The sequence below is a fragment of the Penicillium rubens genome, assembly GCF_028828025.1.
Source record: "Penicillium rubens strain IBT 27055 chromosome Unknown utg000004l_segment0_segment0, whole genome shotgun sequence".
Taxonomy (NCBI): Eukaryota; Fungi; Ascomycota; class Eurotiomycetes; order Eurotiales; family Aspergillaceae; genus Penicillium; species Penicillium rubens.
In genome coordinates, this window is record NW_026890602.1 from 3762473 (window position 1) to 3789307 (window position 26835).

At 47.7% G+C, this 26835-nt stretch overlaps 11 protein-coding genes across 11 annotated transcripts; 4 read left to right on the top strand and 7 right to left on the bottom strand.

Moving 5' to 3' along the window:
* Window positions 1-51: 51 nt before the first annotated feature.
* On the bottom strand, window positions 52-400 carry N7525_011377 (uncharacterized protein; the record flags this gene model as incomplete). Its single annotated transcript, XM_061215469.1, has 2 exons — window positions 52-198; window positions 272-400. 2 exons carry the CDS (start codon window positions 398-400, stop codon window positions 52-54), a joined length of 276 nt encoding a protein of 91 aa, XP_061067981.1.
* Window positions 401-1337: 937 nt separating this feature from the next.
* N7525_011378 (uncharacterized protein) lies at window positions 1338-1794 on the bottom strand (the record flags this gene model as incomplete). Its single annotated transcript, XM_061215470.1, has 3 exons — window positions 1338-1530; window positions 1585-1616; window positions 1672-1794. The coding sequence occupies 3 exons, from the start codon at window positions 1792-1794 to the stop codon at window positions 1338-1340; spliced, it is 348 nt and encodes a 115-aa protein (XP_061067982.1).
* A 4293-nt stretch (window positions 1795-6087) lies between these two features.
* N7525_011379 (uncharacterized protein) lies at window positions 6088-8091 on the bottom strand (the record flags this gene model as incomplete). The annotated part of the gene is made up of 6 exons (XM_061215471.1): window positions 6088-7152; window positions 7201-7214; window positions 7267-7355; window positions 7444-7548; window positions 7619-7825; window positions 7889-8091. 6 exons carry the CDS (start codon window positions 8089-8091, stop codon window positions 6088-6090), a joined length of 1683 nt encoding a protein of 560 aa, XP_061067983.1.
* A 1078-nt stretch (window positions 8092-9169) lies between these two features.
* On the bottom strand, window positions 9170-10220 carry N7525_011380 (uncharacterized protein; the record flags this gene model as incomplete). The annotated part of the gene is made up of 3 exons (XM_002560628.2): window positions 9170-9420; window positions 9476-10061; window positions 10116-10220. The coding sequence occupies 3 exons, from the start codon at window positions 10218-10220 to the stop codon at window positions 9170-9172; spliced, it is 942 nt and encodes a 313-aa protein (XP_002560674.1).
* A 1808-nt stretch (window positions 10221-12028) lies between these two features.
* On the top strand, window positions 12029-12376 carry N7525_011381 (uncharacterized protein; the record flags this gene model as incomplete). Its single annotated transcript, XM_061215472.1, has 1 exon — window positions 12029-12376. The coding sequence occupies one exon, from the start codon at window positions 12029-12031 to the stop codon at window positions 12374-12376; it is 348 nt and encodes a 115-aa protein (XP_061067984.1).
* Window positions 12377-13357: 981 nt separating this feature from the next.
* N7525_011382 (uncharacterized protein) lies at window positions 13358-13567 on the top strand (the record flags this gene model as incomplete). Its single annotated transcript, XM_061215473.1, has 1 exon — window positions 13358-13567. The coding sequence occupies one exon, from the start codon at window positions 13358-13360 to the stop codon at window positions 13565-13567; it is 210 nt and encodes a 69-aa protein (XP_061067985.1).
* A 919-nt stretch (window positions 13568-14486) lies between these two features.
* On the bottom strand, window positions 14487-16379 carry N7525_011383 (uncharacterized protein; the record flags this gene model as incomplete). Its single annotated transcript, XM_002560626.2, has 1 exon — window positions 14487-16379. One exon carries the CDS (start codon window positions 16377-16379, stop codon window positions 14487-14489), a length of 1893 nt encoding a protein of 630 aa, XP_002560672.2.
* A 780-nt stretch (window positions 16380-17159) lies between these two features.
* Window positions 17160-18466, bottom strand: N7525_011384 (uncharacterized protein; the record flags this gene model as incomplete). The annotated part of the gene is made up of 4 exons (XM_061215474.1): window positions 17160-17509; window positions 17577-17774; window positions 17828-17981; window positions 18038-18466. 4 exons carry the CDS (start codon window positions 18464-18466, stop codon window positions 17160-17162), a joined length of 1131 nt encoding a protein of 376 aa, XP_061067986.1.
* A 1173-nt stretch (window positions 18467-19639) lies between these two features.
* N7525_011385 (FAD-binding oxidoreductase) lies at window positions 19640-21393 on the top strand (the record flags this gene model as incomplete). Its single annotated transcript, XM_002560624.2, has 3 exons — window positions 19640-19849; window positions 19923-20405; window positions 20461-21393. 3 exons carry the CDS (start codon window positions 19640-19642, stop codon window positions 21391-21393), a joined length of 1626 nt encoding a protein of 541 aa, XP_002560670.2.
* Window positions 21394-22007: 614 nt separating this feature from the next.
* On the bottom strand, window positions 22008-22319 carry N7525_011386 (uncharacterized protein; the record flags this gene model as incomplete). The annotated part of the gene is made up of 1 exon (XM_061215475.1): window positions 22008-22319. The coding sequence occupies one exon, from the start codon at window positions 22317-22319 to the stop codon at window positions 22008-22010; it is 312 nt and encodes a 103-aa protein (XP_061067987.1).
* Window positions 22320-23668: 1349 nt separating this feature from the next.
* On the top strand, window positions 23669-25406 carry N7525_011387 (cytochrome P450; the record flags this gene model as incomplete). The annotated part of the gene is made up of 5 exons (XM_061215476.1): window positions 23669-23965; window positions 24019-24262; window positions 24318-24436; window positions 24487-25233; window positions 25296-25406. 5 exons carry the CDS (start codon window positions 23669-23671, stop codon window positions 25404-25406), a joined length of 1518 nt encoding a protein of 505 aa, XP_061067988.1.
* Window positions 25407-26835: the final 1429 nt, after the last annotated feature.

A 26835-nucleotide genomic window follows, 5' to 3' on the forward strand; every position in this document is an offset into this window, starting at 1 on the left:
TTTCTCGAAGGTTCATGCGCGGGGTCTCTATGTTGGATGGTTCCACCAACTCTAGGAATTCACCAAGTCAAATACCACACTTTCGTCCAATGCGCCGCTTTTCCTCTCGGGCGCCTGGTCGCCATCCGCCGCTTCGTTCGGTTTGTCGGGCGAGGCAGGTATTCTCTCGACAAACAGCACGTCGCGATCAACATCGTACTGCAAAAGAGAATATGCCCTCTCTTCTATCAAGGTTGTTTCTCCGTGACGCCCGAAAAAAGCGTCCCCGAACAGAACACAGATAAAATGTTCGTAGTTCCTCAGGATCAATGTTCGCGCCTTCGATCTGTTCCTGACCGTTGCCTTCGTCGATGATTTTCGGCCACTTCTTGTCCACGAACAGTAGGGACGTCAGAGCCATGAGCTCTTGGAGTATTCGTCTCATCGTAGACCGCCTAGCACGAATAAACGACATCCCAAGGGACTCTTTATATCCCGGTCAACATCTTCAGGGTACACATGGAAATCATGGATTATTCATACCAGAAACATGGCATTACAGCTTTTGTTCATTGGAGGTGTGTGTTTTATCGATGCAACAGGTGTTTGGGGGCCGCTGCGCTCGCAGGGTCGCAGGGTAAAGCTCGCAGAATCAGCCCATCGCTGATTAAAAATAAGGATGAAGGCAAAGACAGTCTTTAACGTGAGACACTGTGTAATATTGATTATAATAAAAAGACAGTACTCCTTCAAGATACTCTCTTTGATAAAGTAGTGGGAGATATAGCCTTTTGTTGTGGTAGAGACCCCACATGTGGGTCTAGGTCCTCACTCTCTGGTAGTAGATAGTTGTAGTGGAAGCTCGCTTCCTCTCTTCCCAATACAACTCTCTCCTTTCTGCTTCTCTGAGCCTACTAGTTGTAGTCTCACCACCTTTGCTACGCTAACACCGACAACGAGGCTCCACTGCGGGGAGAAGCTCGTCTAGGTAAAGGATGGGATCTAGATAGACCTAGCAAAGGGGAAAACCGAGGGGCTCATAACCTGTTGAGGGCTACGGTACTGGAGGACTAGATACTACTAGCATGGGAAAATCGGGAACAAGAAAGCTGGCAATGAATCGATAGAAAGGATGCTGTATATGGAGCCTCCATGAACTAGAGAATCGCAAACTAGCAAAAGGCTCAGTCTGCATAAATATATAAAGACATCCCATGTTCAACAAGATTTCACAAACAAGTAGCCACTATTGCACCTATGCCAGTCCATACCAGTCCGATTTCTCCCGATAACACGCCAGTGTATTGTCCATGAGCAACAGGCCGCATCTAGCTCAGATCTCAGGTTCCGCGCTTTGTTCAAGTCGTCCGTGTGGAAGTTGTTGAATACTCGCGAATATCGCCTTTTCTCAGGGTTCCTGTGCCATCTATATAAATATGATGGGTGCGAGCTAGACCGCCGAAAGGCTTCACTCGAACACTGAGGATATCCGCCTTATCAGCGCGGTTGAAATGAGACTTGTGAATGGGGCTACTGCCATCATTGCGATGCCTTTGAGAATTATTTGTAAGCCAGGAAACCACAGTCGAAAAGGAATGTATTTACAGAATTTCGATGGACTCGATTTCTCCAACTTTCTACAACATTATTAGTAAACGCTCTCTAAAACTAGCAGGTTCAAGGGACACATACCTTTACTGCACCTCCTTTCTCATAGCGCTCCACGGCCGCCCTCCAACTCTCGGGGAGTAATTCCTTGTTGTAACCTAACCATCTCGCCAAGTTTTGACGGGCAGTAGAGAAAGCTCTGGACATGGTGGCTTTTGATGGGAGCCAAGGACAACTTGTGGTAGGTGTTAGTTGAACAAGAATAGATAAACACAGTAAGAATGAATTCGAACGATCTAGCGATGAACATACGTGGAAAGTCTGGCAATTATTTATGCTGCCATCTTCCACCTAGCTAAGGACTAGGCCCTTGGGAAGTGTATCAGTTGTCGCTCATATGATCTTAATCCTGCCAATTACGTACCGGAGTTCAGTTAGCGCCGGTCCGTCATGGTTTGTGATGTGGGATGCAGGCCAATGCTAGGAGGATTGGGGCTAGTGGTGTTTATTTCTGGCCCAGTGAAGTCACTGGTGTTCCGATATCTTGAAAATCTGAAACGAGGGTTCTTCATGGAGTCCCTGAGGCCATTCATTTCATTTGCTTCTGGGTGCATCCGAGCTCAGAGAGTTTGGCCGTTGATGAGACCCTTCGCCGGTAAATTGGTTCAAGAAGGGTCCGTTGAGTTTACCCTGGGTTGAGCAATCGGCAACTGCATATCTGCTATTGGATGGTGAGACTAGGGGATTTTCAGGGTCTAGCTCGCCATCTACCTAGTCTGGCGTAGAGATGTGGCCAGCCATTGTTTGACCTATTTCGTTCATTGGAGATCGACCAGCGATTGTGCTAGTAGTACGTACCCCAAAGTGGAGCTGACTAGGGTAGGATATGCAAGTTCATCACGGCCCGTTTACGCGCGCGTCAATCCCGAACCGAAATACACCCTGCTGCCTAACCCCGATTTGGCCTAGTTTGATGTGGGCCGTGGAAGGCTACGTGTCCATGATGTACGAACCGAGCGCTTAGCTATGCAGTCGAAAGCATTGGCTAGTCATTCCAGCCTTGCCACGAAAAGAATATCCATATAAATCATCCTAAAAATAACAGTCCATAAAATTAGCGCTTGTTGGTCGCTCTACATGTCGCATTCGAAGGTGGAAGGTGGTCGATCACATGACATGCCGGTCTCAGTCTGAGATCATGGAACTGGCTATCTTCCGTCACCCATAAACCCATTGCTGATATTCCCGCCCGCCCCATATTTCGAACGTAAATACAACACACCCCAAAAGCGCAGAAAGCCCAGCCGAAGGCAAAAAACTGGCTCTTATCTCGGAAATGTTGACGTCTTTTCTTCAGTCCTTGCCCCGGCTCGGACGAAGATGGACACCTCTCAACTTCACCAATCCGAATTTCATTCAACTATCAGCGAGCCAGGCAATCGAGGAGGAAACCATTCCGGGCTATATTGCGGGTCGGTATTATCCTACTCGAATAGGGGAAATACTCAAGGACCGGTACCAAGTTGTGGGAAAATTGGGATTTGGAGCCAGTTCAACCGTGTGGCTCGCACGTGATATGGAGTAAGAAGACACCAACTAGCAACTTCACATCTTCATTATCTTCTCACGACTCCTTCGCTAACTCAAAATATAGCTATCGTCGATATGTCACTCTCAAGATTTTCATAAAGTCCACATCGATGGGGCAGCAACTAGACGACGAGCTGAAGATATACAAACGTATCGAAGGGGCTCCCCAGAAGCATCCAGGTCGTAAATACGTCAGATCTTTGCTAGACTCCTTTGACATTAGCGGGCCTGAAGACAAACATCGATGTCTCGTGCATCCTCCATTGTGGGAGAGTATGTTGGATTTTCTATTCCGCAACCCGGTACAGAGACTACCAACACCAATCTTGGCAGTGACACTTCATCGTCTATTCCTTGCATTAGACTATCTACATACAGAGTGCAAGATTATCCATACTGGTGCGGTTTCCTCGTCTTGGTTTTATGCTCGATCATTTGCTTATTAGTATATCAGATATCAAAGCAGATAACATCATGTTCGGTATCGCTGATGATTCGGTTCTCAGTGACTTTGAAAATACTGAGCTGCAACACCCCTGTCCTAGGAAGGAATTAGATGGACGAACCATATATACCTCCCGCGAGCTCAGAATGCCTAAAAACTTAGGCGCGCCCATCCTCTGCGATTTTGGCTCAGCCGTGATAGGTGACAAAGAGCACTCGGAAGACATTCAGCCGGATATCTATCGAGCACCGGAAGTGATCTTACAAGCTCCATGGTCATATAGTGTTGATATATGGAACGTGGGATGCGTGGTAAGAAAGCCGATACTTCTGCTACAAAAAGTGTTTAGGCTTACGTTGTCAGATTTGGAACCTTTTCGAAGGGGGGTCGCTGTTTAGCGGCCAGGACCCAGAGTTTCAGACCTACAGAAGTCGGGCACATCTTGCCGAAATGATACGACTACTCGGTCCGCCATCGCCAAGTTTCCTTGCCCGGGGGAATCTGACCCAAAGGTTTTTTTCACAGGAAGGTAATTCATCTATCCTTCCCCTATCTTGGGTCAGTTATTGACTACTTCTGCTATCCTAGGTGACTTGTACGCCGGGGAATTGGTGGGAGAACACATCCCGCTCGAGCAAAGAGAGACTAGTCTCGAGGGAGAGGAAAAAGAAATGTTTCTCCGCCTAATGCGAAAAATGCTACAATGGGAGCCAGAAAAGCGAAGCTCTGCTATGGAACTTGAACAGGATGAGTGGGTGCAAGCAGAATTACATAAATGACCCTCTGTCATTTCAGATTTCGCAACCAAACCTTCCCTATGGTAGTTCAACCGCGGGAGAAAATCGACACTGGCCAGGTCGAGAAGCGATGAAGGTGCCCGAGACACACGGAGTGAGGTGTTGCCAATTTCGGTCTAGTGGCACTCTCAACAGGAGTAAGATATACGCTTACCATATTTGGGCACTTTCGTCGACAGGAAGACCGAGTAGTCTGAACTTCTCCAAAGGTGGAGCAAGGAGTAGTTGGGAACCAGTCACACATTAGCTCCTCTAATCCATTATTACTCTTCCACTTTCGTTTCCAAACATTACTTCGTGGGTGATTCCCCTCGCTGCCAATCGCTCCTTAAAGTAATTGTATGGATTTTATGATGTCTATCCACCACGCTGTTGATTATCATAATAAGACTACCTAGAATTACCAGGTATAGTAACCACATTATATAGCTTTCTCGGTCTTATAAAGGTGGAGATCCAATGGCACTGTACGTAGCTAGTTACATCATTGGTCTCTCAGGCAAGAGCATCATATCAGAAGCAGGGCGGGAAAATCCACAGTGTCTTGAATCCCTTAAATTTAAACCTCAACACGAGGCAGTATACATTAAGATGCCTGGTATCAGCCTAGCGCATAAAATGCGGATATCGGGACTCGGGATCATTATTGTGATAGTCAATCAGAAGAACAAGTGGAGTTTCGTAGCCAATGGATCGTGATCTAGAAGCGCCGTCAATATGTCGGGGATACGGAACGGTCACGCTAGCGCTTTACAGGATCAGCTAAAGGTTGCATCAGCCGAACGGGGAATCCTGTCTACGGGACGATAATACACGTTCCAAGGGGGGTTTACAGCTGATCCATGAACAAGAACGCGCTAATGCAAGCTGCTTACAAGTCTAACCTGAAAAGGACCAGGCTGGGCGATCCCGTTATAAACTTCCCTGAAACCCTTGGATCCGTTACTATATTTAGCCGAGGGACAATATAATGATTAGTGAACAATAAAGTTACTAGCTTCTCTTAGGCTGTAAGATGCAGCCTGATTTCCTATTTCCGTTATGCTCTACCGTCGAGAGCCGACACTACCAGCGTCGCGTCAACGGGCTGTGCAAAGTTGATTATGGGGTATTTGGGGAGATGATGCTCTTTGCTGATTCTAGCGTGCCTTCCTCCACCTGTGATTAAGACGCACATGCTGTCAGACGGTCGATTTTCGCATAGATTCCGCTGCCCTTACCCCTTCATTTGGTGGTGATTCAATGTCAAAGGGCTAGGTGAAAAGGGCCAAGGGTTTCCAGCTCTTATGCAATATATAGGAGTAAAAAGGGTATCCTGTCGATGTCGTTAATTTTGACCCGTTATGGCTCTTCTGAGATATTCATGGTTCTTGTGCTATGTCCGATAAGAAGGACACCTGCAAGTAATACCTGAATGAAGCAAAAGATTTGGAGCTCAATTCAACGCCGCCCTGTGGTAACAAACATATAGATTCGACGAAGGCATACTCGGCAGGGTCGGTTTCACTAAGTCTCGCTAGTGCCATTTTCACCTATCGTGGCTAGTATAAATCCTGGAGGTCACATTCAGGGATGAGGATAGAAAGGATAGAACGAAGAGACAAAAAGTGGAAGAGAGCAAATGAGAAAAGAAAAACAGAAAGAAATGAAAACCATGGTAGCCCTCCTTCATAGCAGTCGAGCATGTTTCCAAACCAACATTGATAACTCGGCTCGGTATCCCAATTCCAAAGAACCAAAGATATCGTCCGAGATAGACAGCGACTTGCTGATAAGTTCCGTACTAGAATGCTCATTTACCGTCCCATGAGGTCCAAATACCAAGAACTTCCCATCAGACACTGACGGCCATGGCGGGATACCATGTGCAAAGAGTAGCCACTTCGTCTGTAAGCTGTCTTGGATATCCTGCTCCCAGTCCTTGTTCTCCACACCAGCAAAGATACTCGCACTTCCAAACAAATAGGGAAGGTCAAGAGCGTGGTTAGACTTTCCGGAGAAGGCACCCTTGAAAGGATTTGGCTCATCGAAGATATATCGATAGACGGCTAGCCCCTTTTGAATATAGCGCGTAGTCGCTTCATTTATTGGTGTAACGAAAACAATGTCTTCCAGGATCTTCATCAGACATTGCTTCAGACGAGCTGGTTGTATGTCATCCTGATATCCGTAAGCCTCGCAGAGTTCTGTGGCCTCCATTCCTTCGATATGTGCTAAGAACGACGAGCAAATTCTCTCAAACGATTGATCGTTGTCTTTGGCTTCGGAGTGGAGGTGCGCAAGGATCTCGAACAAGGAGCGCTCGTAGGTTGTGTGGCCAATTATAACTCGAAAGTCCTCGTTAGCAAAGCTATAGTGCTCCGCCCATGACTGCGTAAACATCTCATCGTCAATAGTAGGAACTGCAGAGAACCCCGTTTCCGAGGACGCCTTTGCAAAGGCTTGTAGTAAAACATCAACGGGGATATCTCGTAGTTCCTCAACGGTATTGACATGAGCGCGGGCTTTAACCAGATCAAATAGTGTATCTTGATCAGAAAGCGGCAGCGGGGAAGACATGTGGGAGCTCATCACCCCAGACTGCAAAATGGCCTGTGAAAACCTGCACGGGAGCTGGGAATGGATTTGATTGTCTACCGCGAATCCTCCTGCGGATTCTCCAAATATAGTGATATTGTTTGGATCACCGCCAAAGCCACTGATGTTCCTATACACCCACTCAATGCCGAGATGCTTATGTATTTTGTCAGCACTGATAATCCAAAATCGGTTTCTACTTACAACATCATGGCAGCCTGAGTCGACTTATTAGCATCGTCTATCATAGCTTGAGATATATATACATACCGTAATTCCCGACACCGACGTCACCAAACGCGGCATTATATTCTCGGAGCGTTTGTGAAGAGAGCCATCCTAACGCAGAGAGACGGTAACTAAGGAGAAACCAGTCAGAGAACTTATACCGAGTTAAATAAAATTGAGCAGAGGGGAAACTGTATTAAAATCAAATGGGAAGCATACTTCAAGGCGACGATTACCGTAGGCAGATTTGATTCCATGCCCTTCTTGACGAGATGTCTTCCGTCATTAAACCAAAAAGAATTGGCTCCCACGAAGTTACCTCCACTAACAGAACACGTCAGTTTAAGGGAAGCGGACGAAGAAGTAACCACGACTTATCAAATATAACACTCACCCATGGATATAAATCATCACTGGAAATAGTTCCTCAGCCACACTCTCAGTGCTTTTCAAAACTGGGGCAGTGATCACCAAGTTCAAGCATTCAAACTCATCCATTACTGGGCTTTCCAGTTGCCCAGCCACCGCGAGCGACTCGGGCGAGGCACCATTGAGAAGATCTTCAAATTTCCTCTGGCCAATGCTTTGAGGGCATATGGGACTTTCATACGCTTGTTAACATACTACTCGCACATATTGTTTAGCCTGTATGATTTAAACGTACCCATGATTGGTTGCGTCAACAATCGGTGGGAAATTTTCGTGGAGAATAGCACGCCGGAAGCGCGTAGGGATCCGAGCAAACTTGATTCCACGAAATTGGGCAACTGAGCTGGATTTCTGGTCCAAAAACTCAGCAGTCTTAACACCTTTGAATACGGCACCTAGACCAGGATGAAGTATGGAAACAAGTTCACGGTCATCCATCGCTGATGAGGTCACCAATCCCGGTTTGCCGAAGGAAAGAAACGTTCTTGCAGTGGATCTCTGCCAATTGTACGGACTACAACATATCTGCTCACTTTATAGCAGGAATCATAGCTGGTATAACACGAACAGGGACGGGACGGATCACTAATCAGATAAAGGTGGAAACCGCCAGAGCATAATTATTGGTCAGTTTTGCATGACTGTCTCATGAAACTGAAACTTAGAGGATGGGCGAGATCCTAAGCCGGTCGTGTTGATTAATCAAAATAATAATATGATCCAATAAAACATGTAAATGTCTTAGGCGGGTCATCACCTTGGACCGGCAATTTGGATGATACCCTTAACGCTATGTCCAGGTAGATCAATACATATAGGTATCCTCACCTAGATACGTAGGTAGATATCCCGTTTCCAAGTCCACTAACTAGTGTTGTAGGAAATAGGTGAAAATTGTACCAGATCAAACGCGGCCGTCACTTAAATCTCTGGCGTGGCCAACAAATTTAAGAACGTAACGAAAGTAATCACGGCCTCACTCCCATCAGTATAGGTATGTTCAATCCTGAAAAGACATACTAAATGAAGGTAGCAGCTCTCAGGGCATTGGACTCTGTATCTCTAGTTATTTGTGGCCTTTGTCTCACCCAGAAAGCTGTCGATATCATACGGAAGAAGCTTATTCGGCGTGTTATTAGGACAGGCTGTGATTGCTTCTCAGGCTATAGTTCAGGTCATCTCGAACAGCGTAGAAATGAACAGTGTGAATTTGAGCTCATCTGTTGACCAATAATTTCTATCCCATAGGGGTGGTACCGTAACTTGTCCCAGGGTTTTGAAGTTAACTATAGGAGAAAAGAAGTAGGTTACTATAGGCCTCGGACAATGCTAAGACTTTTATAAGATCTATTCCTCGTAGTGAATTGTACTAGGTTTCATCTTTGAGCTAAAATAAGTTATATCAATAGAGGGGTATACGCGAGTAAAATCTAGTGATTATTTTAGCGATAGCTTAGGACTTAGCCTATCAAGATCTCTCCCACTCCCTCCAAGTCCCCACCATAGAGCCATAGATTTAAGCCTTCTTTCCCCATATCTGGTGCATCCATGCCTCAACAGTGATTGGCCTGACATTTGGGAAGTCCATGTTCCGTAAGCCGTCTACGCTCGCATCCATCATGTCTTTAACCACTATAAGACCAAACTCAGCCGTCACGTCTCGAAGCCCCTCCCCGAAATCGTATGAGCCTTCCGGCTGCTCAAACACAACGACGTCTTTCTTCTCTAGTCGACTAACAGGCTCATATGTGACCTCCCACTTCTGACCTGTGGTCGCAGGTATTAGCATTGTCAACTGCATAGTACTTGCAAGTAGCCTTACCCATGATGCTCTCCGCCAGCTCAACCACTTCATTGAATGTAATCCTATCTCCAGCGAAAGCACTTGTTTCCGGCCACCTGTTTTCTTCATCAAGTAGCGCAGCGACGAATTTCGCTAAGTCAAATGAGTGTAGAAACGTAAGCGGCGCCTTTCCGTCTCCGGGAATCCTCGCTCGTCGATTCTCGAAACCAAGGACCCATGACATCGGCGGCATATGAGACTTAGCGCGCACAGGGTTCCAGGTGTCTAACATCCAGCCAAAGACGAAGCGCGTGAAATCGACATGCGAGCTGCGCAAAAGGTCAGCGGCATCAATCCGCATCTGAGCTGCAGCATGAAAATCGAGAAGCCCAGGGTGCGAGTAGTTGAAGGCAAATTCGCTAGGTATAAAACGGTTGACTGCACTAGATTCGATTGCTGCCTGTATAAGGTTCATTTGTGCTTTCCCTACTTCTTCCGTAAAGAGGGATAGGGTTGATATGACGACATCGACGCTGTGCTCTCGTAGGAACGTCGCGACAGACGCGATGTCGTCGTAGTCGATTGCAGACACCGGAACGGACGGCAAGCCCGGTAGTGGAGTAGACTAAGCCATGATCAGTGACTCCGAAACATTATCTGATATAGACTGTTGTTATACCTTTCTACTCAAAATAATCACATTGTGCTTATCTTGTCGAAGCAATTCTTCGACTATCGTTCGGCCAACGCCACCGGTACCTCCTGCGACTGCTACCTTGACCATAACTGAAATTCTCCGACTTTATTCAAGGTTGCCAGAAGAGTTTGGTATAGTAGCGAACGCTCTTCGACTAGGGGCGATATCAGACAACCACTAGGTTGAATCAGGGAAGTTGTCTTCAATCCCAAGGTTACAACTGCTATTTATAATGTTGCCAGGCTGAGGAAAATAGTCGGTACTGACAAAGACGGTTGAGGGTTGCTTTATCAGCACCTTTCTTGGCCAATACTAACTGGTTTTGGCACGACAATACCTGTAATATAAGCCATTGCGTAATGTTAGGGCGGTTCTATTGTCCAGAAAGCGACGGTCTCTCACGATCTTTAATACTTGACTTATCCCTTGCCCATCCGATGGAGGATCCGACCCACCTAGCCTTCCTCTTTCGGCCGCATCGCGAAACCCTAGACCCACAGCTACATCTAGAGTCTGATATAGGCTTGGCATTAATGAGGGGATAAAGATAGAATAACAAGAGATGGAATAATTAGGAAGTAGTAAAGTTTTCTGCGCACTATCGGTCTTGGGACCATCAAATGTCTAGCTCTGTAGTCAAACTAAGCCGACTTGGGATTAAACCACTCGGAACTACAGGGTTATACACAAGAGTTCACGTGATTGCGAATTCTCACCGTAAACATAGACGGTGCCTCCTACTGACACAAAATGACAATCTCATTTCATTCATTTTACTCTCTTTTCAACATATAGCAGCGTCCGCACTGCACGATCAACGTTTAAAAGCTATACTACAGCCCTAGGAACAAATCTCTAGTGCATACTATGGAATTAGGCAAAACAGCGGCGTCCACTTTTAAGTCCGAAATGGAGGTTATCCGCGTCACTTTATACCACCGGCGCGACTTCGATCTAGCGGTGGCCCGAACAAAACCCGATGACCATAATCAGGTACGAAGTTCGCTGCTTCGAACAGTCTGTGCTACCTCCACTCTGGGAGACCTTGAAACGTTACCGCTTGAGATTATCTATGAGATATGCTACCTTGATATCTGGTCTTTGTTTAATTTTCGCCATATCAATCGCCGTGCCTAACAAATTGTTAGAGGCACTTATGGCTATGAATTGGCGATCACTCATGCTCTTAAGACCCTCTGCGTTATCCTTAGGACCGATATTGCGTCTTGGTATACTGAAGGATCAGAGTTCAGTCTGAATACACACGATACTAGTTGGAAAGCCTTCGCAGTAGTATTGTAATACACTATCTGACTGAGAAATAGCGCAGACATGGGCCTTGACTGTCGAAGAAGCTTCATGGCTTCTTCCAGTCATTTCGAACCATTCTCACACTGATTCTCACTCTGTCTATAGCGCAATCGCGCTTCCGTCCTGTCGCTCTACGATTATATTTCATTAATCCCTCTAACATGTAACCTGATACATACGACCATAGGGTGTGGAAAACAGGGCTTCCCGTCCGCTCAGCCGTACTCAAGCCACACGCCGGTGAGTTAGTAGTTGGGTGGGTGACCACCAGCGAATCCTCACTGTTGTATGTTTTTGTTTTCTCTTTTGTTTTGTACTCAATTCGCCGAGGGCGCACTGAGGAACAAACCATGGGGCTTCATCTCGCGAAATACGAGAATCAAGAGCATTTTTGCCGCGCTAACGCCTTGGCAGTGACCAAGCGGTCTCTTCACTGGGATCAAAAGCCCGGAGAGGGTTGCTGCTCTTGAAAAGTTGCTACTTTCTTTAGTTCGAGTGATTTTACTTTGCTCAATTTCTTTAACGACGTTCACTAGGACTACCAAAAGGAGAAGAGTTGAGGTATAGATAGAATACTTATCGCCATGCAGTCTTGGATTTCATTCCTACCGTACCTCCTTTTCCAGTTCTCCACATGCATATCAGGCGTCCAAGCAAAACGAGGTGGCGGAGGCGGAGATTCAGACGACTCCTACTCCGACGACAATAGCGGCGGCAGCAGCAGCACCGATTCCTGTGCCACGTCAAAACATCCAACAATTTGGAAATGGGATCTGATCCCCAGTAATGCAGACAATTACACCTCCGGCGATATCTCGGGCGAAGACACAAGCTACGACGGGTCATTCTTCAAGGGCGAAGCCTCCCTCCACTACACAATAACCGAAGGTGAGATGTGGATAGACGTCCGTTTTACGAACGCAAAAGGTTGATATATAAAGAGTAGCTTGTTAACACGACGCAGACAAATATTGTCGCTGTCGGAGTAACTTAGCCGCCGACTTGAACACTTCTGATCTTGCCCTAGAATGCTGTGTTTGCTGGCGTTTGCAGGTAACCACGATGGCCAACCAAGCGAGCAGGGAGAATCCTCACAAAATACCAGTTTTGGACTCCGTATACTCTGGGCTTAGACAAAATTCTACATTCATTCTCCCCACTGTATAATTCCATATACTGCTTCAAGCTCTATGCGTTCTCCCTTTATACTTATATATATATAAATAAATTTAACATGTTACATTGATGGAGTCCGTGACCACATATCTATGGAGAGAGAGCAAGAAGACGATTAACAGAATCAATGTGATAGTTGACGATGATCGCTATCTAACTGCATGAGGCTAAGGTATACATAGCTTCATGGGACAAAGAAAACAAAGGTATAGACGGCGTATTTGGACGCTAATCCTGAAAGGGTAAAGCTAATTTGAAGAGGCAGTTTACAGGTTCGACGATTTTAGGAAGAGTCGTGAAAGTTATGCAAGTCATAGGTATTTCTATAATTGCTTTTTATACAGGCCATGGGCCTTTGTGAGGTCTAGTGAGGACCATCAAGGGCCTCTACAGCATCTTTAATACCCACGGCCCCGATATGACCGGTTTTCCAGTCACATCTGATCGACACATTTGATGCCCCAAATTGGGGCACTACCCGAAGTGCATGTGCCCTCAAAGTATTCCAGCCACGATTTTTGGCCCCCTATGATGGAAGGAAAAAAACCAACACGCTATCGGGTAGTGTCTGGGTGGGCTTGGCACGATTATTGGTCAAATTCATATAAATCAATCACCCCAGTAAAATTAGAGAGGTGCAAAGATCATTTTCCTTCATCCACTCCAGTGTGTACCGAGCAAAGATTAACCCCACCAACTCCAACTCCTCCATAAACCACAAACCGACTCGACTCAAAATGTGTTTCGGCTCTGGCTTCTTCGATGGTATAATGCCGAGTCCGCCTCGTCGAGAAAAATATAAAAACGAGAAGAAGTACCAGCGAGACTATGCCCGGTATGAACAGAAGTTAGAGAACTATATGGACAAGGATAACAGAAGGAGGAGATTGGCGAATTCTAAAGCTGGGGCTCTTGGAGCGGCAACTATGGGTTCGGGCGGCTGCTGAACAGAGGCTGTCTCACGATCTGGACCTTGACGGTCCTGGATTCTACCGTGTGTGACCGCCCTAACTATATGACGCGGGAAGTTGGTCCTGTTTGCATTGTTTGGATCAGAGTCCCTTTCTGGTACTTAGTTCTTAGTATGTTAAACGAAATGCAACAACCTCTAGACATGGAATATGTACATAAGGACATGTATTGGTAGATTAGTGACAGTTGCCCTTTTGGCTTAACCGCCGGGAATTAATAGATTTTGTGTGTGTGATCATATTAATCCTTATGCTGCATCAACTGGCGTTGGTGGGGACAATCGACAGTGAGGGTGACGGATGTAGAACGCATTTTGACGAAATATATCTCTTCCAAAGAGGTCTCAAAAGCTGTGCAGTATGTAGCTAGGATCAGACGATTCGTGGATAGAAAAGCTAAACATCCTCCTTGGACAGACGAATACTCCTAATTCCTATCCCACATGCAAAAGAACACAAGCCTGGCGAGGATCTTTCCACCGCACCCTGTCTAGCTCTTGAGTCTGTTGCCAAGAGAAGCTGAGAGCTGGATGGTTTTTCACTGGTGCCCCGAATACGAGGCACTGGCGATAGGACTAAAGACCCCGACCATTCCTTGACAGCGTCGTCTTCTTGACTAGCGCCAAGCAGTTTTGAGACATCAGGCTAGCGGCTACGGCTACATGGAATACGGGCTTGGTGTGGTCAGTAGACAGTGCTGAGTTTAAGTGGAAAAGAGCAGGTGAAAGGAGAAGGAAAGGAAGACAGTCAGCACATGATAGTGTGCGGAAAGGCCTACTTAATCCATAAGCGAAATCAATTTTGGGTTATCGCTGGCCTTAGCTACACAACATCCCGAAAAGAATACATAGTGTTCTCGACCACCTACAGCGGTAAGGTTGATCATAATAACAACCTATGCTCCATTGAGGGGTTGTCTCCAAGACTTTCCGTCGATCGTAGTCGTCAAGGTGCCATTTGAATTGAATATGTTTTTCATGGTGTCAATTTCCAGGTGGAATCCGCCGGGGCTCGTTTTCTTCGTCGCATGCTGCTGCCCGGTAGAGGTGAGGTTTGAGTACCAATCAACCTTGTTGAGTGTGAGAGAAAGCATTTTGCTCGTGACCTTCTCCCACCCATGGATGTAGTGAAGTCCATCATCTGAATAGTTTTCATACGCAACTTTGATTGTCGTGGGGGTTGACCCGGTGGCATCTGCGATGGTTACTCGGGCAGATCCTGACACCTTCCCTTGCAGCGTATAGTTCCCAATACCTGGATAGGAAAGAGCAGGAATAGGGCTTTCAGGGACATATGGCGTTCCCCATGGGACTTCGTCCGAGACTGGGGCCACGGGCTCTAGGTGTAACGGCTCACGACTCGTCAGGTGTGCTAACATCAGACGAGCAATACGACCACCGGGCTCAGTTGAGTTCTGACAAGGCAATGGGTTGCTTCCACCACATGCAGGCGGAATGACCAGTTTCTGGTAGTACGCGATACGGGTACCATCGCGAGACCACTTCGGATCGGCGCCTGCGTTCCAATTGGGGTCATTGACGCTACCAGGGCTGCCATCGCCTGCGGCATTGACCTGTTGACCATTGTAGTCTCCGCGGTCTTCGTCATGGTCTAGTAGCCATGGCTGGAAAAACCTTCTCGCCCCGTTGTTCCTCACCGAAGAAACCGCCGTGATCACCGCCATATCAATGATAGGGGGCACACCTCGCATGCCAGCGAGAAACATCTGCCGACCCGAGCCCCGAGTATCGAGGACGACGTGCCACTTGTCATCGGGGGAAATATCAACCGGATCAACATATTCAGGATCACTCGTGAGCCGACGTACCCTGCCCGTGGTCAGATCGGCAGCAAACACATCGATATTGCACGATTCTACAGAGCTCCCGACATATGTGACTTCCTTTCCACGCCCACTGAACCCTCGGAGCTCCCCAACGGAGATGGCTGAATCATTGATAAACAGTTGATTACCATGAGCACTGATGCTTGCAGGGTTCTGGAGGCTGAAGAGTCTGGTCACGTTTACCAAGTCATACCGCGCAGTCCGTGGCTCCCCCGTGCTGGGGTCACTATTAAACTGGAGACGACTGAAATATGCAAACTGACCGAGCTGGCCATTCTCAAATGTGAACGAATTGAATCCGAGATGGACATTGTCCGGGTGCAGCCGCAGTTCTCGGATATCCCCTCCGGGACCTGATCCATCGAGCTTGGTATTCCACCGAATCGGGTAGATATGCACCTTGTCTGGTGTGCATCCGGGCGACGCAAGTTGCTCATCACCACAGTCAACAATGTTGGAGCCCACTAGGACCCTGCTCCCATCGCGGAAAGCTTGAGGATAAGGGGCCAACTCCGTGCTCCCAACCTTGTTGCCCTCGGGAACGCCGCAGGTAATGCACTTCCACGGGTCGCCGTTGGGAAAAGTTTCTCCATCCGCTTTAACAATGATCAACTGCAGACCATTGTAGATGCCAGCCGGGTCGGGCGCAGCCGGGGCTCCGGAGAAGTCCAAACTAACAAGCACATGGTTGTCGTCAGGCAAAAAGTCTCCGCTTCGAATCTGTGAGTCGCGCAGAAGACATCCCGTCCGCCGTGGGTTCAACTCTGGTGTACAAGATCCTTCGGTGCTGTTGGGCGTGACCGGCGGTAGCGGCAATTCCGTAACAACAATCGGCTCTGGTGAAGGTGGAGGGATCAGGGTCTCTTGGATAGATGGTGATGCATGAGCAGTCAGGGGGGGAAGGATGTTCACTAGAGCGAAAAGGTTGCGAGACAGACGCATTTTCATGACATAGGTGGGAGTATCCTTTTCCTGAGTGAGCTGGAAGAATTACGGACGCAGTTGTCGTTTTTAACTTGTCCAAGGCGACTTCCATACTTGTGGTGTCAGGCTCCCAGATAACCTGTGGGTGCTCTTTCAGTAATGAGTACGAATACGCAATGATCACCAGGTTCGTATTCGTACCGTTTACCCGATTGGGTAATATTTCCTAACATCAGGCGATGAGATCTACATCATGACATACCAACCCATTCCATGATAAGCTGCATAAACGTCACAGGGTCTGTTGGCTTCATCGATAGCAGCATGTAATCGTGCCACCCGCCCCCTCGATTGGGTTTGTCGTCCATGCTTTCCACGCTTTTCTTGAAATGGCAGAGGCACCGCCCTCCCCTGTTCTGGTTTAGCAGTTCCTGAAGCAGTTTGGCGCCTCTGCCTACCTAAACCGGGACCTACCATCTCTGGCCGCTTACCAGGCTCACCCTTTGGACTATGTAACTTCTAGTCTGTCGCTCCAACGTCCTCCTCTCTTTAACGGACTACGCTATTCTCTCTCCCGTCGTACCTAGTTGCTTGGTAGTCATCGAATTACTCTGTCCTCAAGTGCAGTGTGCATATCAGGGTGGATGATGACGCGGGCCTAAACGATCCCCCTATTCACTACTTTGAACCAACACGGCACATTGTGAGAATTATCTATAGCTAGCTACAGAACTGGACATAAAAGCATCGCGTGGACTGTTAGTCATTCTATGTAGACTTTCTTTAAAATATGCGTCGTTACACAAACCGTGTCGCCTGGCCATAATCTCTCGGCCGATTCTCTACCGTCACAGCAACTCCATAGTTCACCATTATATTCCTCCTGTCATCAAGATCGGCCAGTTTCTCCTGACTGCTTGACGGACTGGTAGAACGGTAGGCACTCGCCGACTGGTACGACTCCTCCTTTCCTCTAAAACTATTCAACGGAATATCGGTTCTTCCAAATGCACCGGAGCGGTTCGATGGCATACCACTGCCTCCACGGCCCCGCAAGTTGTACGAGTCATACGGATAGGACGTCTTGGAGGGCGAGATAGCATTTTTGAGGACGCGATAGAGGCCGGGGCAACAACCGATCATGACAGCTAGGGTAATGGCAGTGAGTAAAATGATTCAACATGGAAGTGCGAGAAGTGGGAAATATAACCATACCGATTGAGGCCTCGATGGTTCCCCATAGCGCTAGCCATGATGGGGCGGGGACTCCGTTCTCAGTCTCACCTAGCTGAACGACTCGGATGGTGGAAACAATTATGCAGATCCAGCCAAAGCAGAATAACCCGCCAATGCTCAGCTTCTGGCGCGTTTTCATCTGTAGGTTCCAGATGAGGCGGATGGGAAGGATCATGACTGGGCGAGGTATTAGATCAGTGATCTTCAAGGGCCAAGGAGGACAAATGTACTTGCTAAGTCAGTGGCTATATCCACCCCGTATGCGTAGTATAAGCTGATAACAGCCGCCCGATGGTCGCGCGGTGTGTCGCATTGGCCTGCAGTAAACCAAGCATGAAAGCTAGAGCAAGATAGCCACGATGAGAGAATGCAGCCAATAATAAACTGAGAAGAATCTCGTCAGTGATTCAAACACTCGCGCTGAGGTAGGGAATTCATACCAAGACACAAAACCCCATGATAACCCACCAGGCGATTATGTATTTTTTCCCGACCAACAGCCTTTTATACATCGCCATAAGCGAGAACTTCACCATCCACAAGCAAAGCCATAACGAAGATGTCGTGACGAAGAAGACAGTCTGTAACCGGAGTCCATCTTCCGAAATGGTGGCATAGGGGGGAATCGTTCCGGCACTGACTGCTGCTATTCGAAAGATAGCCGGGGCAATATAGATGTAGAGAATGCTCAGCTCCAAGAAGAATATGTAAGCGACAATCAGAAGGTAGTCTTCAGCCTTCAAGTCCTTGAAGCTTCGAATAAGACCAGCAAAACGAGTACCGACAACCAGCGAGGTGAGTACAATCAAGGAAATGCCAGTACCTTTAATGGTACCGGTCCCAAATGTGCCGGCAATAGCCTCTCCCATCCCTAATTGTCAGACTGGACTTTAGAAAACCACGCCTGGGACCGCGTGGGGCCACTGCCATCCATATACATAAAGTCATCCCATCAGGATTCACAGCTGCGCACCATCTGCAGCCACCATGCACAGATTCTTTGAGGTGTGTGAGATTTAGACTGAACAGGGATTGTAAAACTTCCACGAGGAGCAATATACGCATTTGTTTCGAATGCCAATGCAAGAATTATTGAAGATGCATGCCCCACCGGTCCTGGGCCAATCGTAGAAGAATTATATAGCACCGGTGGGGTGGATGGCCCGCCCCTCAGCCCGGGCCCTTGTGCCCCAATTGGCCCCCAGGCGGCCCCCAATTCACCCAGAAGTGGCTCGGAATGGCCACGGATCCGATAACGGGCCGTGGCAACACACGGAGGAGCATCAGAAAAAAAAAACATCTTTTTCTTGGGTAGGGTTTAGGGGATAGTTCTAGCATAGCAATGTTGGGAATTATATGCATATAATCTTCAAATAAGAGAACGCGGACGTATTGGTCAATAGTGGAAGAGTAAGACTGCGAATTGAGTTTGGGCGTATCCTTGTCTCAAGCTAAACCGCTGCCTGCATAAGCCCCGAACTCACGGGGCTTAGGTGGCGTTCTTCGTCGCGCTCGGTTAGGAAATTCATCATAATTGCATTTTTCAACAAGATGCCTGGCTTGTGACTCAAGGAAAAGAAGAGTTTGTGGCCGATAGGAATCATTTACTCTGTATACCGCGCCGATGTGCACGGCTAAACAGGCGCTGGTGCCGCTGAGCCGGGAAGGAAAAGCCACAATTCAACTGTTATGAGCTTCCGGCTAGCTTAACCGTTCGGCTTGCGCCGCTTCGGTTACATTTGGAAGCGAAATTGCTTTGCTCGTTAACGAAAACGAACACTGCCTTGGAATGTCTAGTCATAATCTGCTTTAATCACAGGAACCCCTTAATTACTTAATTACACCCAGGACCCCTATACTATGGACCATTTCGGGGGCCTCATCGGATTAAGCCCTTTGATCAGCTAACCTTTAAGGAAGATAAAGGACAATAAGTTCCTTCCACTTGGATTTGTTCTCTTCTTTTTCCTTCGAAGGTCCTTGCATTTTCTGGATCCCACGTTTGTTTGCTCTGTTTTGGTTGCTTACATAGCTTTTGGAACATGCATATTTCATCCCTCATTGGCGGGTTATCCGCGATTGGCGGACTGACGCTGGCCCAGGCCGCCGTCGACAGCCCAGTTATTGAAGCTGACGATTTCAGCATCACTGGCGCATTGGAGGATCTCGGTGTGGATGTGTCGCAAATTCCGGCATTGAAGTCGTTCGCTGCCATTGAGACACGGTCAACCGATAAAGCCTGTGCAGTTGCTGTAAGTGTACAAGTGGCATCAGTAACAAAACTGGCCATTAACTGAATAATTGCTAATTTTAAATGTCCCTTAGTGTGCAAGTTTGAGCTTCCTTTTTGGCTCCAAAGTCTCTGCTCAAGAGACCACTGGGTACAACAACTTCACTAGCTCGTTCTGGTCTGTGCAGCAAGAAGAGGTGCAGCCTCATTGCGTTTTCCGTCCTACCAAGAACACGGAAGTCAGTACTGCAGTTTTGCTTTCCCGCTTGACTGGTTGCGAGTTTGCTGCTCGCAGTGGCGGTCATGCTGCCTTTACTGGTGCTTCTAGCGCCCCTGGCGGAATCAGTATCTGGTTCAAGGATATGAGCGCCGTCACTCTTGACGCAGACAAGAAAGTCGCGTCTATTGAACCTGGAAACAATTGGCTCACTACCTATGCTGCCCTCGAGCCCTATGGCTTGGCTGTTATCGGAGGTCGTGCTTCTAGCATTGGTGTTGGTGGTTTCGTTTTGGGTGGCGGAATCTCCTACCACTCCAACCTGTACGGGTGGTCTTGTGACAATGTTGAGAGCTTCGAGGTAAGATTATGGGCCTGTAATACACTCCGGATGCATATTAACGAATAACACGTAGGTCGTTACCGCTAGCGGTCTGATTGTGACTGCGAGCGCCACTTCCTACCCTGACCTATACTGGGCTCTCCGCGGTGGTGGCAACAACTTTGGTCTTGTCACCAAGTACAATATGTTCACAATCCCCTCCCCAGAGATGTATGGCGGTGCTAGGACCTTCCTCGAGACCGAATTTCCCCAGGTTATTAACGCTTGGACCAACGTGATCAATAATGCCACCGTTGACGGCAATGCCCAGCAATATGTCGCCTTTCTTCAGACCCAAGGAATGAACCTTGCCTCCGCCGAACTGACCTACGTCAAGAACGACCCAAACCCCGAAATCTTCAAGCAATACAGAAACATTTCGGCTATTTCCGACAATTCCAGTGCCAAGTCCCTTGTTGAGTACGTCAAGTACCTCGAGACCGAGAACCCATACGGCCTTCGCGAGGTGTATTGGCCCATCAGCGCGGCTCTTGACGAGAAATTCGCTAACTGGGTGGTGAATCTCTTCTACTCGATGATTCCTGAGGTGGGCAATGTTGCGGGTGCCCAGCCCGTCCTCATCTATCAGGGCATCACCGAGCCCATGTTGAACAACATGAAAAACCACGGTGGCAACCCTCTCGGACTCGCCGGTTCCTCTGGCCCTGTTCACCTTCTGCACATCTCCTGCTGGTGGGAGAACGAGTCTGACGACAAGACTGTCTACGCGTTCGTCAACAAGTTCATGGAGAAGGTAATTACTGAGGCTAAGAACGTCGGCGTCTTCAATGAATATGTCTATATGAACTACGCCAGCATGTTCCAGGATGCTGTCGCTGGATATGGCGCTGCTAACAAGGCCCAGCTGAAGAAGATTGCCAAGAAGTACGACCCCAGGGAGGTTTATCAGAATCTCCAGCCTGGTTACTTCAAGCTTGATGGTCCTCCCGTGACTCCATCTTTCTAGACACACTTGGGTATAGAGATGTTATCTACCGCTGGACTTGAACCGTGTATAAAAGTTCTAGATGACGAGAGATTGTCTACATTGTCTTGGTATTTGTGACTAATATTTATTGCACACTTTTCATTCTAAATGATATCCCTGTTTGAACGATGTTGTAGAAAAAAGAAGCGGCTTAAAAATCAAGATCCCACGGTTCCACAAATTGAAACCATGGCTCCACCACGACATATCCATGGATAGCTGTTAAATTCCCGTACAAGCTCGAGCTGCTGGTTTAAGCAATAATTCATGTTCATTCTCACAATCTAGCATTTGCTTATAGAGGGCTTGCTCTTGTCACTACCACTAGGCCACCTAAACAGCTGCCTGGGCAAGAAAGGTACATGGATATCTGACCATGCATGAGCCTGGGCCTGTCACCTAGGAACCCTCTTCATTTCACTCAACGTACCATGTTTCAAAGGGCTCAAGGATGGTCGCCGATCTAGGTGCGAGGGTACAGTGTCACAGCTAGCTGATTTGGCAGCAACCTAATGGCTGGTCGAAGTTCCTAAAGCCCTCAGGGGGCTTGGCCAAATCGCTTGCCTTCAATAGGCCCCTCACCTTAGAAGCTTCTACCAGGGCCTCCCCTTGGACAGCTTGCCGGTGCCGCTGTCAACACCCGCAATCAGACCCAGTATGGCAAACAGCGCAGCCACCGTCGGCCCCCCGTTGCCCATTTCGCCGACCAGAAGCGCAATGCGAGCAATTGACGTTGCACTGCAGATCAAGGGGCCGAGAGCCTTGCCAACAAAGGGAATGACCATAAGGACGATGGCGAGGATCTCCGGGATGAGTTCCTTCCTGTGGGCGTCTATGGCATTTTGGCCGATCTTTTTGATCCGCTTCATGCTGTCGATGGCTTCGGCGAGTTGCAATACCGGCATGGAGCAGGCGACTACGGCGTCGGTGGCCGATCCCAAAACCCGTCGTATGCAATAGGAATTCGAGGGTCGGACCCGTGGCGTCATCATCAACTCCCTGAATAGCGTATAGCATTCGCGTCCAATTAAGTGTAGTGTATCCCGGCGCGGTTGCACCTATAGCCACTTCAGGTCATTGCCCTTAACGGATTCCAATATACGTCCCTGTTCTAGCACGAGTTGCCGAGACTCGCTATTGACGAACGCGATAGTCGGCGGCTGAGAATTTTATCGCGTCATGTGATGAGCATCGCGGGCTTGATTTGATCTGTAGCCGCTAGAAAAAAACGGTCAGGGGTGTCTTCCTCTGGTATACGATGCGGTAGGCATTGCATCCAGATCATACGGCGCAGTTCCAGAGGCAGCTGTGAAAAGTAGTAGAAGGAGACTGTGCTTATATTTTCCATTTGCTGGTTACTGCCATGGGATGCGTGTATCAAAAAGTGGACAAAGAAAGGAGAGGTGGGGATATGATAGTGAAGTCGCGGTAAGGGGATCTCAGATGACTATGGAAGAGAAGAGCGGTTGAGAGGCAGGAGAGGAGAGAGCCAAAACAGCCGCAAATCTTAGGCACTTTCAGTGTCGACACGACGTTATATAGGCAGGCGACAAGATCATACAACAATAAGAACATCTCTACGTATTGTTACCGTATCAAAAATATATCACAACGTATCACGATGTTACATATAACCTGACCGTTGATTGGTTCCGTGGATGGGGCTGCGGCTACGGCCCGTGCGGGACTTAAATGCCTTGCAAGGTTTCCAAGGTCCCACACTCCCCACGTCCAGTTCAACCTTTGAAGGTTTATTGATAGGGGAAGTTGATAGACCTGGACATACATTAATTTATCTTGATTTCGATCATTTATATGTGTCTCACTGTCGAGCAAAAAATGGTATAATTGAGAAACCCCCGCTGTGGCTAACCCACACGAATCTACTCAGAATGATAGGCCAGCATTGCCGATCAATTGAAGACTAAGGTGCGCTACGTCTCAAGTGAAAAGCTGTCATATCACACGGTAAAACTTTCGGCCTGTTTGTTTGCGCACTAATGCACCTAGCGGTCTGGTAATTGGGTCATTCACCAATTGGTCCACTATTTTATCTGTGCAATTCCCCCGTTGCTCATTTTTAGTGGGTTTCTCTCCTTGGTCTATTATGCAGCTTATGTGGGCAAAAGATGGGGGCCCTGTGCAGTCTTCGGTTATTAGATCGTTGAAGGGACAGCGTGGGAAAAGAAAGTTCCTAGGTATTAACCTCCCCTTGATAATTCTATGCACTCTTTGCAGACAGCCTCAAACAATCATGAATACCCTTCTAGAACTTACAACCAAGCTCGCCCTATTTGTGGCAATCCTACTCACCTCTCGTTTTCTATGGAATTATCTTCGATCCCCTCTGAAGTCTTTCCCCGGTCCTAATCTGGCGAGCTTCACAAACATATGGCGCATGCAAGATGTAGCCAAAGGCCGTTGTGATGTTACACATAACAACCTGCACCGCAGATACGGGTCTGCTGTTCGTATGGGTCCAAATGTCCTCAGTCTCTCCGATCCAGGCTTGATCAGCGTTGTTTATAATACCAAGAATCCCTGGCTTAAGGTAAGGTCGTTTCTAATAAGCTAAAAACATTGGTTTTAATATTTATGTTATAGAGCGACATGTACAATGTCAATGACGTTGTCGTTGGTGGACTTCGATTGAAAAATTTGTTCTCGAATCAGAATGAGAGCTGGCACTCGACTTACATCCGCCCAGTCAAGAACTTATATTCTATGAGCAAGGTTCAAGATGCCGAGAGCAATATAGATATTACTATCAAGCTCCTTTGTGAGAAGCTCCGAGCGCGGTTTGTCCGCCCGGGTAAGACTTGCGAGATGTCTGATTGGATCAGCTTCTGTAAGCATTCGCACTTGATCCAAAGAAGATAGAAACTTACCGACTGGTAACCTAGTTGCGTGGGATACTATGAGCCAAGTCACGTTCTCGAAAGATCTTGGAATTCTCGAAGCTGGCAGTGACTACAAGGGATTCCTTAGGAGGTCAAACCAGACGCTCGATTACTTTGCTGCAGTCAGTGAAATGGTTGTTGACCAAGATAATGCACACTAACGCTTCTACAGATCTGCCAAATCCCTCTCCTTGACTATCTATTTGACAAAAACCCGATCATGCGCATTGGACCGCCAACTTTTCTCTGGGCCAATATCTTCAGTCTTGAACAACTCCATAGACGCTATCAAGAAGGCAACCACGACGGCGATTTCCTTTCCAAGTTCCTTGAACTCAAGCAGAAGAACCCAGAACTTGTCGATGACAACACTGTAATCCTCTGGCTACTCTCCAATGTGCTTGCAGGTAGCGACTCGACAGCAGGGACCATGTGCGCGACCATTTACTACGTCCTGAAGAACCCCGGCGTCTGCCAGAGGCTTTGCGACGAACTCCGTGGTGCTAATCTCTCCTCTCCCGCTCAATGGAAAGAAATTAAAGCACTGAAATATCTTGAAGCGGTTATGCGAGAATCAATGCGCATTAATCCCGGAGTCGGCCTTATGCTCGAGCGTATTGTTCCTAAAGGTGGTCACACTCTGCCGGACGGACGCTTCGTGCCTGAGGGGACTACCGTGGGTATGAATCCATGGGTGATCAATAGGAACGAGACAGTCTTCGGTGCCAACACACATGAATTTATCCCGGAGCGTTGGCTTCAGAACCCAGGGGAGACGGAAGAGGCATACCAGGCGCGCTTTTCTAAGATGAAAAGCACCGATTTCACATTCGGTGCTGGATCGCGCGCCTGCTTAGGACGCTATCTCTCGCAGCTGGAAAGCTTCAAGCTGATCGCGACACTTTTCAACACATTTGACGTAAGTTAGAATTGGATCCGCGGATTTCGGGTTAACAGCATATTGACTAATTGGCTACACAGATGGCTCTCCCCAGTCACAACCATGAGTGGCAGCTCACGAACTCGTGGTTCATTAGACAGAAAAGCATTCCTGTCTACCTGGTAGAGCGAGCAGAGAACCTGAGAGTATAGCTTCGGACCATTAACCCGTCCTAGCTATGATTTCCCTGATCTACTTGAGGGAGCACTTGTCGGGGAGGTATACTGTCCTCTGGTGCGCAGAATATAGGACCTCGGGTACTAGTCAAACGTGATCGGTAGATGTTGATACGAAAATGCAGTTCTTTCTGCCCGAATAAGGAGTGCTCGATTGTACTCCCTGCGTACACCAGAAATAGCACCACTTGCCATAGTTGTGTTTCATCGCCGAGACGGCTTGATATTTCCAGGTGCGCAGTTACTGTCCATGCCTATCGAATTTTCGAGCGAAAAGTAGAGCGGTATCGGATATGAAGGGGTCGACAAACTTGGATTTCGAACCTTAGTGCCATCGCTTATGCTAAAATAAGTTGGAGGAACCTCCAGGCTCCAGGGCAGTTGCAACGTCGAAAAAACTGTAGATAAGCAAAAGAATCTCGCATTTTCTAATTTCCCGTGTGTTATTCCCTACTTGCGAACTGAAAGAGCATTTGAAACGGCAATAATGGCGGCTGAAAGGACAAAGGACCTGAGAGAAGGCGGCAGGGAAATTCGAGGTATTTCCGAAATTGCCCCATATAGTCGCCATCGTGAAGGTGAAATTTGACGGGTGGAAAGGTCCTCTCGAAGTCTCCTGTCTCACCAGCGAGTTTTTTTTCTCGAGTTGCTTGGATCCATCAAATCCTCATTACTGTTGATCGGTTCATGAAAGTGTCAACGAAGACATGAGAAATATGTTTTGGTCATGCCCCTGAAGAAGGCGTTAGAGATGGTACCGATGACAGGACCGTCAAGAGACCATACCTTAAGATGCTGTCATCAAATTTTCAGAGAAACTCGACGAAATAAGACGAATGGGTTGGGGAAATGCACTTAGTACGGCATTTGGCATAGGTTTGCTCTGGAATGGGTTTCGCAGCGTGACAAGTTCTCATAGGCGGAATATTTCGGGATTGTATTGAGAGGAGAGGAGAATTATTATAGGGAAGGGCAAGCTAGTTAACCTAGGTACTTTGTGGTTATTCCAAGTTAATTCCTAGGTGGCCTAAACTTCAAGGCATTAAGTCTTCACAGTCCAACATAATTAACTAGTGCCACCACACCCATGATCTTTCAATTGTTACGTGGTTTCCAGTTTGAAAAGCTGCTGGTCGTCTATTACCTCTGTTCGATATGCAGTCACATACTCTGCCATACGTACATTTACATAACCTGAATATATAGCCCTGGAGTCAATGTTCTCTGAGTCCCAACTCCACCTAGAGAGAAAGCTAAATCCCCGAAAGGGAAGGTGGCATCAAAAGCCTTAGAATCAAGGCGACAAGGGAAAGACCATAACTATCCACGTGATCTGCACATGCACATGCACAACGGAGTCCGAGAGAGTGGAATTTGTCACTGACTATTAGTGCATCTTCTCTGG